Here is a 14,476-nt window from a genome sequence, read left to right as displayed (position 1 = left end):
AAAAACAAACATGTGGAATAATTTCTTAAATATTTCTCTCTACATAATTGTTTAACCAAGCTCTCAAAAAGAGCAGTCTACTACAAAGCATAGACTATCTCCAGCAAAGCATCCCAGAAGTGTCAGTGGCATATAAGTCAGAGTAACAACAACCAGCTACAAGAAAGAAGGCCTTAATAAAAAAAATCAAGAAATTTCCAGTAACCAATGTAGGCTTTGGTATGCTGCTTTATGTATGAATGAAGAACCAATACAATGATCCAGTTAGAGGAGGTGAGCAAGATATATGGTTCTGTAGGCTAAAGAAGCAAAATAAGTTTCAAAAGGTGAGAGAGAGAGAGAGAAAAGAAAAAAAATATCCAGCAAGGCAGCACAAAAGCTCTTAATAGTGCAAGTAGAAAGACCTCACTTAAAATATCAAACTATAAAAAGAATAGAGCAGGGCCTCTGAAAGGAATTTTATCAGGAAGTACAAAGTTTCTTTTGGGCCCCCTTCCCATTAATCATCCTGTTTTTATCCACTACAGTTTTATACCATGAGCTGTAAGGCCAAAAAGGGTATGCAAGATGAGAGAGGGGTGGAATGGAGCACTCTGTTGATTTTCTGCATTAGAGGCTTTATGCTCCTATACTCCCTCCATGATAAATATAAATAAAAGAGGATCAGAGAGAAGAAAGCACATTGAAACATCCTTTTATATTGCAATGCAGATCAGAAGACATAATTATTAGTAAAAAGTAAAAGAAAGGTAGATAGGCTTGGTATTTACTTTACAAAAAAAGAGCTTTCCTGGCCTTTGTTTGGGGAACAAATGTTGAATCACAGCATGAAAATTAATTGTTCTAGCAATGTTTGATTCAATACTTAGCCTGGCCAAATTCACAAGACGTTCCTGAGACATTGTAGACCTTAAATAAATCTTAATCAGTCGAGTTTGCTAAATGACCTCTCTGCAGAAGCCTCTGTTGCTGGAATTGTTAATAGTATTCTTAAGTTAACACAAACATTTGGAAACAGTTCACCAAGTCTGTACTCTGTTAACATGTTCAGCAAATCTAATGGCTTTAACTGTGCATTTCCAAAATTTGCTTTATGTACTGAGGGTAGATGTTGCATTTCTTTTCCAAAATCATCACCATTAAGGTCAGCAGGATACTGCTCTAATATTCTGTGTGCAAAATATAAGCAATGGTTTAAATACTACCAGAATGTGAGCAAACACAGGTTTATAAATTAATGCTGAAAATGAACTTTCTCTGACTTATCATTTATTTAGACTGATAAACAATCATCAAAACTGTTTTCAAAGATTTTCACTAAAATTTCATAACTTTCCAGGATTTCTACTACCCACATGAAATCCACATTATCATGACTTGTTTATAGGAGCACAGCTAAGGAGTCAATCCATTCAACCCTAGATAAAGTCCTATATTTCTGTTATATGGACAATATGAGATGCTTCAGATAAATATTATAAAGTTGAGAAACAAATGCAACTAGTACTTGGTTTGGCACACACTGCTGAAGGAACAGACATGATGAGGAAAATCAATTAATAAAAGTAAATACATTAATAAAAATTGTTAGATAAAATTTGAGGCTTAGTTAATGACAAAATATCTTCATCCAGAGGTGAAGAGAATAAGAATCAACAATTATATGAGTATGTCCATAATTAAGAAAAAAAAAAAACGAAGACTTCTTGGCTAACTTTTTGCTACCAAGTTTAAGAGGTTCCATTATAAATACTTAAGCTTAAAACAAATGATTAAACATATGAAATGGATACACAGAAGAAGATCAGTAATTCATTATGAAGAAGAAAAACACAATTATCAGATTATACGGAGTCAGAGTGTTGACTGCTGTAAGTGCAAAATGATTTTTCTCTACCCTAACAATTACCAGAAGTTTCCCACAGAGTTTATTGTAATTCTGGCTTTAAGAACATAGTGGGAGAAGATTTGCTGGTTTGCTTATAATACAGTGGTTGCAATGAGAATTGCCTAAGGTAATAAAAGTGCAAGAAAATGTTTAAGATATTGTTCTGGGCAAAGTTTGGGCCAATCCACTAAACTTGGTAAGTATCTGAATGTTAGTTATCCTGTCGTGGTGGTTGGAATTTAGTGGCATAGATGTACAAAGTGTATATATGGTTATGAACATTTATACATATTAACAGAGGTACTTCTGCAAGATACCCGAAAGTGTTCTGTTTCAAGATTAAATAAAACCAAAACTTAAGAGTAACAAATATTTAAATTTCTTGCTTTTTAAATTCATATGTCATGTTGTGTTGTCACCTATAAAATGCATAATTCTTCTCATGATCTATGGCATGCACACATTTTACTGGCATCATAACAGTACAAATAGTAACATTAAACACCCCTCATGCATTTTAGTGTCTACTGACTGACTGACAGACAGCACACTATTGTATCGTGGAGCGAGCGGTTAAAACAGGTGACCCCTCCAGGCAACTTTCGGCCCCTTTCGGGGAAATGACTATTTACTCATAAATGCTTAACTTTTTGTTATTTTTCTTGAACAATAAATAAAATATATATATAAAAATAATGATTTCGAATTTATAGTACTTAAGATGTTTTGAAATTGATTTGTACACGTGTTGTACTTACTTACTATTCCTTTCCGTAAGCCTTGTTTATTCTCTCAAGTGGAGGAGATAAATTAATTTTTGTACATTTCAAAGATGCACTCTAGAAAACCAACAACTTATCAAATTACTATACTATTATGTATAAAGCCACTGTAATTTACCTGGCTTTCTAACTAAGCTGTATGTGGGTTAAAAAAATTTCATTTCTTTTCAGAGCAATGACTTACTCAAGAGACTTCAACATCTGTCAAATTCCAAGTTTCCCCTTCAAGCCAATTACAAATGCCTGTCAGATTGATGTAGTTTGAAATATTCTCATCTATTGGTTATAAATATATATACTTAAGAGAAGTAGGCATGAGTAAACAAAAGATTTCAAAAGAATGGAGTAGTGGGAAGGGCTACCATGGTAAGTTTACTAAATATATTGATATCTCAGCAAATCAAAAAGGAGGGAGGTTCTTATTTTATATTCTTTTTTGTCAATGTCTGAAACTCGAGTTTCTAATTCCTTAACCACTATAGATGTTGTATGGTAGGTGTAATAAAATATAAACTGAGCATTAAGACAAGAGGATGTGCTATATGACACACACAAAAAAAAGGATATTTAGCATTTTTTTTAAAAATACTTTCAAGTTAAGAAATTAAAACATGTATATTAAAATTTGGATTATAATCTACGTTTTGATGCCAATTTTATTGACATACATTGATAATAAAGTGCTTTAATTAAATTTTGAAACAACTCTAAAACATCATCACATGTACTCTTTGACCTGTTTGTAGCAAGAGGGCTAATTGAATGTTCTAATGTTTCAATGTTTTTTATTGAATAGTGAAAACTTGTTTTAGAGCTGATTATCATTTGATCATTAATTTGAGATATTGAATGCTAAGAAGTAATTTTACATAGGTTATTCCAATTATATATATATATAAATCAAGTTTTTAAATATTTATTGGCAAGAAATATCATATTACATTTATGATGTCATGATGAAAGTGTAATTATCACCGGTCACTTCAAATGACAATGAGGATGCTAACAAAATTATGATGTTAGTGTAAATGTATGTTGCAACAATTATTACTGAGGTTCAGTTATAATATATATATTAACCAAGCTGAGAATGTTTGTAGAAGAATGTGAGTTTCAGTGAAATGATTGAAGACACAATGCCATCAGTGCTCAAGTACAATAAAAATGTACATTGCTTCCTAATGATAAAGGACAGTGACTTGAATTAACCTTTGATTAATATGTGAAAAACTAATAGAAGAGACAACCCTTTATAACCCATCTGATGAGATCAAGTTAGCAATGAGACAATATAGTCTTACACCCATCTTGAATATCAGTCATGTGACAGCTTTGACATAAAGTAATTATTGAACAAGTTTTCTTTTTAAAACATGATTTAAAACCTTATTATATATCTTTAAGACATATGTAAAATATTATACATAAAGCCATTTCCATGTTTGGCAGAGCAAGTAACAATTACTGTTAGTTATGAATGCACAATAGGAGTATACTCAATAGGTGGACGTCTTCTATAACACTTTTTAATCAGTTATATCATCCAGATAAAAATGTTTCAATAATATTAAACAAACATTTAGTTTGATAAGTTAACTGCAAAGTAAACTCCTATGAAACAACTATTCAGACTAACAAGCTTTTTAAAAAAATTCCAAACAGTAGTTTTCTCTCTCTCATTAAAACCTTTATCTAATTGAATTATGAAAATAATTTTAAAAAATGCAAGTAATATTTTGTAAGTAGGAACAGAACTCACCAGAAGGGGATGACGAGTCACTGAAAATGTTGCTGAAGTTTTCTGTGAGAGATTTGGAATTTTAGACAAATAAGTATGTTTTTTGTATGATTACTAAATAAATGCTAATCTTAATAATACCATACATTACCCTTTAGTAAACTTTTTTCACCAGGATATCTGAAGGCAAGTTTAGTCTTACTGAGGAAGAACATTCTTTCCAAGACATTCATACTTCAAAAATGGATTGAGATATGCGTGTTTAATTGAAAGAGAGCAACATACAGTTTTATTATTTTATGATGATTTTATCACTGAAACAGTAATGACATATTTAACCAACACTTAAAAAAGGTAATAAATAGTCAAAATTATCTAACTCAAAGCATTTTACACACAAAAATATACCAGAAGTAAAAAATTGCTTCATATAGGTCTATAACTTTAAGATATGTTTAAATACTTAGTGCAATCAAGCTATAGAAGAGAGAAAAGTATTCTATTTAAATTCCCGAATATATATATATATATGTTAAATTTCAATTCTAAACTTTATGACTTCTATAGATATATTAATATCTTCACTTATTATGGTGTATATGTCTTTTACAAAATGGCAAAGTATTATTACAGTTGCAGTTGTTGTAACACCTAAGTATTAGGTCTATTATATTTTTAAACATTATGTTCTTTATCTAGTCTATTAGGGATTTTCAAGAATACACTCTTCTAATTCTTGAAAATCCCTAATGGACTAGATAAAGAATATAATGTTTAAAATATTATAGACTTAATAACAATGTCTTATGACAAGTATAATGATCTTTCTCATTCTTTGATAAATTGAAAAGGGCTTCAGGAACACACACACAAAAATAAAATTTTTATATTAAGACAAAAAAAACTTCAAATTAGTGTCTGTGTTAATACCATAGCCAGTAGAAAGTACATGATATATCTTGTTCAAATAAATATATTTCTGAAAAAATCATGGAATTTTACTAAAATTTCAACAGCCTTGCAATAAATGCATTGATACAAGGTTAAATACAGACCCTCAAAAACATATCTGGACACATTTTCACATCAAACAGTTCTTGTACTGTTGGTGCTGATGAAGTTCCAATAGCAGAACATTGGCTGAAATAGTGTTTTTATTATTATCTGAAGAGTAATGATCTTTTTTTTCTCTAAACTTTATTCCCAAAGTTCTTAACAGGTCTTCTTAAGAATACGCTAAAACAATATTCAATTCCTTGTATTTCAGTTTTGTAACACAAACTAGGATGCAATAGAATCATTTGGCCAAAGGAAAAATAGTAAAACCCATCCAAAAATAACCATTTTATATATATCTTATTTGACAGATTTATGAATAATCAGACTATATGTTAGTAGCATGTAATGGGATGAATATGAGGTTTTCTTATTGACTTTAATAACCATTTCACACTTTCATAAAATAAATAAATTTTCTATTATAGTATTTGATTCAGGGCCATTTAAAAATCACACACTGAATTTTTTACAGTTTCTTATTTTATAACACAAAATAAACATGTTCTTAGTTACAAATAATTATACATTAACTGCTAGATCCTAACAAATAATTAACTATATGCATTCTAATGTTAATAAACATACCAATGAAAATTTTGGCAGGTACTGGATGACAAGCTCTCGTAGTTTTCGTTGTATATAAGGGTCTGAAGAAATTCCTAACTGATATAACCCATGAATAAACTTGAAAGGAAAAAAGAACTCCATATCACAATTAAGAACTATAACAGTACATTTTTGTTTGAAGTTTCAAATATCAGTCAGTTATACAGATAAATCTAAAACATCAGAAACAGCATGCCATAAATTTATAAAATTATTACAACTAAATACATAAAATGGTTTTCTAACCAGTAAATCAACTGTATCATTCTACTTTATAGAGAAAGGATTATTCACAACGCATTAAAACAAACTGTATATCCATTCACTTTGCCTCTGGCCATCCCTATATTCTGCAGTTATAGACATGTAAGTCCAGTTGTCTCAACAGGGCAAAAGCCTGGTTGCTTGTGCTATTTATGCAAACAAAATTTTTTTTCATATTGTTCACAACTCCTGTGTACAATATTTCTTTTACAACCTCTAGCAGAAAACATTCTTGTGAGTACAGATGTCTATCAAAAAAATCAATATCTAATCATAAAAGGCCCTCAAATGTCTATGGTTTCCAATGGATAAAGTATTGCAACAAAGAAGTAATCAATTTTATGGTAACTACCCTACAATCAGTCTTTTATTCATTCACAAGAACCAAAAAAATTAACATACTGCAAGTTATATTGCAGATCAAGTTTTAAGTATTAATACTCAGCTGAGGTCATCAAAAATATTTTCTGTTGGAACAGTCATTTTAAATGCAATTATGAAATATTTATGATTGAGTATTCAGTTTTATGGGTGTGCTAATGTTACAGTGTACTGATTTCTAGGTCATATAAAGACTATGAAAACATTTTCACTACATCTGTTTTCAAGGACAAGAATATTGTTTAATTCTTAATGAGAAAGAAACAACAACAAAATTTTGAAGTGCTACTTACTCTAGATGTTAAAACTTGAGAGATCTTTACTGATATTTTCAGTGAACATGAAATTGTGAAACTCACTACTCATCTAGATTCTTCTGCCTATGACACAATCAATTAACCCTGGTGCCATTTTTTTTTTATGTATGGTATTGCCATACATTCAAAATTTAATTAAACCACTTTACTATCAATACATATCAATGAAATTAACATTATAATGTGTGTTATGATTTGAATCTCTATATTACCTAAGTTTTAATTATTTTGTTTTAAAGAAAACCTTTCAAAAAATACTTAAACTGCAGTTTTCATGTCACATGATCCATGTGCTTTGAAAAATCTCGAGTTAAGCAGCAGTTCACTCATAGCAACATAAACTGACAATGTCCATGAGTATGTAGATGCTAGTTATGTGATATCCAGAGTCCCACAACTGTATTCACTGAGAAAGAGAAATAAATTTTTCAACCCTTGACAGTTGCCACACCCACCTTCTATACTTTGCCTTGAGATCTACAATGTACATATAGTTAGCTTACACAAGTGTATATAGTTGTTAGAAAGAGCTCAGTTTACACTGTACTCTAACAATGGTTAATTTGAAATTGGCATGCAGTTTATTCACGGTGTACATATAACTACTGTTTGTATTGTTGTCTGCATGATTGACTATAGCACTTATGGTGGTTTCTTACCTAAATATGTTATAGTTAATTATGAATTACATGTGTTTTAAAAATCATATTTGAATGGTTTAATGGTTTTTATAAGTTTATCTTGTCACCTGAGAGTCTGCTGAAATACCTTAATAAAGCCCTATGGCTATTAGTTGATGTATGGGCATAAATGATGATAAATAAAGAATTTGAAAGGAAAATTAAAAAATAAACTATAAATGAAAAGATAAAGACGTGAAAATACGTATATAAGAAAAATACAACTATTCTATTGGATTTCTATGAGTTGAAAGGTATGCACATATTTCCATTTGTTAATTTTAAACATTTCATTGCTCTGTGTGTTGATGATAATAGACAGAGTTCGTGATGTAGTAGAGAAAATGGAAAATAAAATATAAATAACGAATTTTTTTATTAGAAATAGAATAAAAAAATCAAATTTGAATGTTTTATTTTACTGAAACTACATACTTTTATGAACGTTTTTGTCTAGTTTTAAACAATTTCATCCATTAGTTTTATTTTTGGAAAGAAATATGACAAAAGTGATGTTAACTACTAAAAAGATTAGTAACCGGTAGTGACAGGGTTAAATGTTAGTGGCAGAAACATCTATGTTGTCTGATTTTAAATACAAATTACTCACCGCACAACTAAAAAGCAAATGTTATATTTACCAAAGCTATGTAAAAACAAAGGAAAAGCACCATCCAAGAATAACATAATCATGTTATTGCCACAATACAAAATGCAATATACACAGTCAATACAAATAACCAAGGGAAGGATCTGAGTGATAAGAAACTTTATTCAAAATCTCACCTTGCTGTAGCCATCACGATTTTCAAGGATTATAATGACCACCAAACAAGATCCCACTGAGAAATCTAAGAGTCTCATTATATTAACACAGTGGAAAAACGTTTTTTGTATTTTAGCTACTGTACCTAACATTCTTCTGTCTCCCCCTTGTACCACAATGAACGGTGAAAGGAACTGATCCATTTGAGATAAATCACTATACACTGCCGATACCAACAGTTGCAAAGTTAACTATACTCAAATAGATAATGACATGTGCATCAATGCAATACATCTGTTATATGATTTGTTTATTGTGTTGCCAAATAAAAACTACTGGATGAAATAAGTTGAAAATTGGGATGAACTTTTCACAGGTTACACAACTTCTGTAACTAAAATCTTATTTTCATATGTGATATTTGTATGAATTTTTTTATTACAGAAACAATTTAAAATGCTTACTTTTTTGAAAGATGTCAATTACTGATTCATGTCTTGCTATATACTTCTGAACTTTCCTACAAATTCTTTACTTTATAAAACTGTCAATTTGATATTTTTAATTTAAAACATACCAATTGCAATTTAATATGTTATAATCACTGATATACAATAAAAATAACCTTAGGTTCACTATACTAAAATTATCAGCAAGCTGATTTTTTTATTGTTGATCATAAGGTTTCTTTTAATATAGGAAATAAGTTTTAAACTCATTTTATATTCATTTATATATTTTTTCTTACATTTCTCTCTAAGTTCTAACATAAACACAGTTTAATGTACACAGGCCTTAATCATGAAACAAAACTTGATACAATTGATTGCAAAATTGTGAAACTGTTTAAGTCTTCTTATTTCATGAACAAATACATACTTTTGTATCACACTACAACATAATTCAGATGAAGTATAGAATGATAAAACAAGCTTTTTGCAAGGTTTAAAAACAAATGACTATAATTGTGGTGAAAGATGTTCATAACCATATTTTCTTCTAGTTACCTATCACCAAGCTAAGTTTGTATCACTTTTGTAAACAAAAGTTTACACTGAAACAGAAGCCACAATGGCTTATACATTTGAAAATAACAGTGTTTATATCACTAGCCTATGAGTTCTAAAGGCTGAGATATCAGCAATTAGATCACATAATTATTGGTTAAAATTGAAGTGTTGAAGTTACATGGTTCAAATTACCATTTTTATTAAAAAATATTTAGACTTTCCTCTTAAAGGGTTATAAGGGCTATATTATGTTCAGAAAAAATTCAGAAAATTCACAACCTGCAGTTAAAAGTTGTAATTCGGAAAAAAATTTTGTATATAAAATTTAATCAATAAAACCTTTTTAACAGAATAAATTTCAACTTGGAAGTATTTTTAAAAAATGTGAAGAATGGCAACAAAATAATTTTCTAAATTTGTTTCCTTAGAGATTCACTAATCTGGGTGCAACACAGTAAAGGATCCTATTTGAAAAGATTAAGAACATCTACAGATAACATACAGACACAAAGTTTTTTACATAAAAGTTTTAAATAATAAGAGATACTTGTTTTGAAATTCTGAATAACTGATTAAGAATAACCTTGCAGATGGACTTGAATATCTTATAGTGTATATAAAAATATAAGTACAGCTTTTGTTATTCACTCACACTTTTATTTATTAAATAATATTTCATCATTATTCGATTAGTCATTTACCCAACCCAAACTGTAACCAATACAGACACATATCTAACAGCTGTTTATTAGTTTGTAGCTTGGACAGCCTGTTTAAATTTAATATGTTAAAATTTTCTAAGCACCTTATTTCTTTCTTACAATTAAAAGAGGAAAAGGTGAATAAAAAAAAGGGTAAAAGATCAAAGAAAGTGAACTTCAGTATGAATAAGATTACTTAGATTTATACAAATGGCCAAAGGTCAGGTATATCATTTAATGAAGACATTGGGAGATGTTGTAGTAAACAAAGCCATACACTGAATGATGGCAAAGTGCTTAAGTGCTAATTAAGTAATATAAAATATTAATATGGTTTAAAGCAGTTGATTTAATAAATGATTAAAGACTTGCTGTACTTACTACTTCTGTATATACATGTCATAAAAAACAGCAAAAAGTACACATTAATATTCAATAAATAAGTCATTGGAATGTTTTGTCACTGCCTACCATACTCTATAAAACTACCTAAGCTTATCTGATGTTTTGCCATAGGAGAATGTATCCTAACACAAAACATTTTTTGAAATGAAATGAACATCTAAAGAAACTACAAAAATATTTTGAGATCTGAGGTTCATTACTAGGTTTTATAAATTTCTCATTAGATTTCTTTGCTCATTCCTGGAGAAGTATCATCTAGTCACTATCCCATGAAACAATAAATTCCTTGTATTCTCAAGGGATGATAGTTTATTAGTAAATGTAAGCCTCTGTTTTGAGATGGGCAAAAAAATTCTAAGAAAAATCAATAAGTGCACTATTTAGAGGTAAGATTTTTTTCTCAGATCTGTGCAGAAATGAAATTTGGAACATTTTATTTGGGAATTACACTAAATAAATGATACTATGTAACAAAATATTTTTGAGTTAAAAATTGTTGAAACAGAATTAGAAGTATTATTTTTAGTTACATTTTTATATCTGACATGTAGGTGTGCATGAGACACCTAATAAATGCTTTGTAGTCCAGATAGGGTTAAGGTAACTACAAAACATTTGTTACTGGAATATTAAATTACCTGCCCAGATATAAATCTAAATTTTTGGAATAAAATATAAATGTAATGCATTGTTCAATCATCTGTCCCTGAATTAAAAGCAAATGTTAACTTTAAAAATGTACTTCTGGAGTTATGATTGACCCAAATAGACTTGGAATGCATTATGAGCAGGTATTAATTTTTATGGTGGGTGAACAATTTCTTCAAGAAATAATACAATATTTTCTCTTTTTAAAATATAAAAGTACTTTAAATTAGCTATAAAATCTTTCTCTATGAAAACTTAAGTAAAAATGGTTTAAAGTGATCAAATATGATAGAGTGGAAGCCTGGTAAACTAAAATGTGATATTCATAACAACAAAATTACTATAGGAATAAGAACAATGAAGAGGGTTAATTAAAAGTTGGTTTTCTTTTTGTCACTGATATTTCATTATTTCTTTTCAAGCACACAAGAGAACACATTCATGCAAGAAGAAATACATAATAATATATGATAATAATGTTAATATAATATAAAATCAATAAGTATTTTTTCACTTATATTTCTGCTAATGTTGAATGCAACTATAACAGACATAATTCCAGTAATTCTCCTAGTTCATGACCTGTTTATGTCGAAATGCAGTTAATATCAAGAAAAAAAAACTTTCAAGTGGAAAACACAGTTGAGGTACAATTTACAATTATGTTAGAGATTTAAATAATTACATATTTTACAGAATGTACAATTACATATAATATAGTTTACCAAAGGTAGATTTTCCTTCACAGCAGCCATGATTGTTGATGGCAATGTTGTACCCTTAGAGTACAAAACACGAGGCAAGATGAGTGTGTCAATCACAACTGGAAGCAAACAGTCTGGTTTTGACTAAAAATTAAAATTAGGTAGAATTCAGAAAATAAAATAATTTAACAAGTTGAAGTGAGAACTAAATAAAATGATATATCTATATATATTTTATTATGAGTTTTTAAACATGCATAATAGGTTGGAGAGTCAAACTGTATCTTCAAATGACAACTAATGCAACTCCAGAAATTCAAATAATTTAAACCTGACAATTATTACAGACTACAACTCCTATGCATTTATGTACACAAGTTCTAGATATGTATTTATGCATATATCGATCTAATACTGAGACTGTGCTAAATTTAGATAGCTTACCACAAGCAATACATACATTAGTGGCCATTTGTATAAGTCTTTATACAAATAAAAATTTAATGAAAGTTGGGTTACAAAAATTGTTATACTGTACCAAAGACTTGTACATCAAACAGACATAGAAGGCACTAAGTTTTCTACTAAAAATGTACTGAAGGAAAAATATTATTAAAAATAATATTCTGAAATGACTTGTCTAATTTTATTCAAATGCTCACATTTTAGGGCTTGTATATCCCCAAATTCATATTATATAATTAATGCAATATAAAGTACATAGTTTTCATTTTATTTTGCACAATAACAATGCTTCGTTTCAGTGTTGAATGCTGTTTGGAGTATGATATCAACTTAATACTTTATGTAGATACAACAAATTCACAAATTCTGAGATTGTAGATACAAAAATTACACTTATAGGAAGAAACTAGGTTCTAAACTTCTTAAAAGATGAGAGGATAAATTACTTACTTTGACATACAATATGGGTGCACAGTAGCAAAATAAATGTCCTGCTAAGCTGTAAATATGGGAAACTGCTTCTTGAGATCCACTAACTTTAGGTACAGAATTCAAAGATGCTATAAAATCTGACAGAAGATAATTTATCTTCTGTCTTAACAAAAATTTCTCCTGAAGAGTCTCAACCTTATTAAATTGGTCTGAGAGAGAGCGAAAGAATCGAATTATGAGATAGTCATGGTTGCTGGTGAGATCTGACTGTTGTGTAGGCATGATCCATGATACCTCTGGTAATTTCAGAATGATACTGAAATAGACAAATATTACTCTAATGAATTTCAAACATTAATTCTGTGTTATGCTTATATATACTTACAAGCTTTGAATACAAACACAAGAAATGTTCAAACACCCTTAGATTAAAGGTGGGTGAGCCAATGTGGGATCAAGCCAAACATCTGGATGTGGCTAAGCTCACAAATATTTAAACTGTTCTAGCCAGCCATGAGGAAAGCCAAAAAATGATTATAAAAACTGAAGTGTGAGTTACACAGAATGTGCAAACATGAAAGCATGTATATACTACTTTCAATCAAAGAAGAAACAAAAAAAAGTAAGAGTGTCCCTACGTAGCCTTTTAATTAACTACATCTGAGTAAAGGTAAAGTAGGATAAGATTCCATAACATAACTTTTAATATGTTTTGTGTATCTTTACAAGATTTGACAAGCTTTCAGAAAACTTTACGAGTCTTTTATACACAGTGTCAAGGTTTGTGCAAAATGGTTGCCAATATAAGGTGCATATTATAAGCATATACATACAAACAAACTCAACTTTAACATCGAGCACATGCACGTACCAACACAGTATTTGCATGGCATATGTACTGGAACAAAAGACATATCATATATGAAAAGCAATGTGGTATGTATATGTGCTCATAATGTAAGGACAATAAATATATCATCATGAATGCTAAAAATCTCAGCAAGCGTGACATCAAATATGCATATATATTGCAACTTTAGTTCTGATGACACTGACGACTAAGGTTCTAGAGATAGCACAGGGTCCATACAGACACAAGTTGAAAAAATTCCAGGAGTTTTCCAGGACTGAATCAGTAAATTTCCAGGAATAACTAAGTGAATAATTATAAACAAAAAATGACTTTACTTGCAGAATCCATTAAGTGCATTAATTCTTACATAGTATAACATGCAAATAGGAGCATTTTATGTAAATAGAATGTTTTAAAATGTTTTTATTTGAATGATTCTGTTCAATAAACTGCTTTGGTGTCTTTAAACTTTAGTTTTTGGGCAACTGTAACTTAGACTAAATGTCATCATTTAGACACTGTAAATGTTCTTTTTGTCATTGGCTGTTCTCCTCAATCTGTTTGACTTCATTACAAAGGTCAAGTTACCCACAGCCTCTGCTTTATCAGCATATGCATCAGCATTTTTTGTAAAGTTCCTCTATGTTTTTCTGAATTCTGATTTTTTGTTTTTTAATTCTTCTACTTCATGAAGTACAGATTTTCTCTTCAAGTTTATTTTTTTTCCTGTTCCTACTTTCTTTCCTCCTAAATAATTCATGTAACATTACCTTGCTT

The 14,476-nt window shown here is 29.5% G+C and overlaps 1 protein-coding gene across 3 annotated transcripts in view; it reads right to left on the bottom strand.

Annotated features, from left to right (window-relative positions):
* The window catches only part of LOC111087703 (protein MMS22-like), a 126,650-nt gene that overhangs the window by 32,999 nt on the left and 79,175 nt on the right, over window positions 1-14,476 (bottom strand). For 2 of the 3 annotated variants that reach the window (XM_022395281.1, XM_022395282.1), the window contains 4 exons: window positions 12,865-13,162; window positions 11,971-12,093; window positions 6,053-6,151; window positions 4,430-4,471 (listed from right to left, as the gene is read on the bottom strand). In XM_022395281.1, the coding sequence (XP_022250989.1) occupies window positions 4,430-4,471; window positions 6,053-6,151; window positions 11,971-12,093; window positions 12,865-13,162 (562 nt within the window). Of the gene's footprint in view, window positions 1-2,875; window positions 2,947-4,429; window positions 4,472-6,052; window positions 6,152-11,970; window positions 12,094-12,864; window positions 13,163-14,476 lie in introns of those variants that run through there. The other variant, XM_022395283.1, reaches the window with a different exon arrangement.

This window comes from Limulus polyphemus, unplaced genomic scaffold, assembly GCF_000517525.1.
Source record: "Limulus polyphemus unplaced genomic scaffold, Limulus_polyphemus-2.1.2 Scaffold2506, whole genome shotgun sequence".
NCBI classification, from domain to species: Eukaryota; Metazoa; Arthropoda; class Merostomata; order Xiphosura; family Limulidae; genus Limulus; species Limulus polyphemus.
Note: the sequence above shows the minus strand (reverse complement) of the source record. Positions and strands in the feature narration are given on the sequence as shown.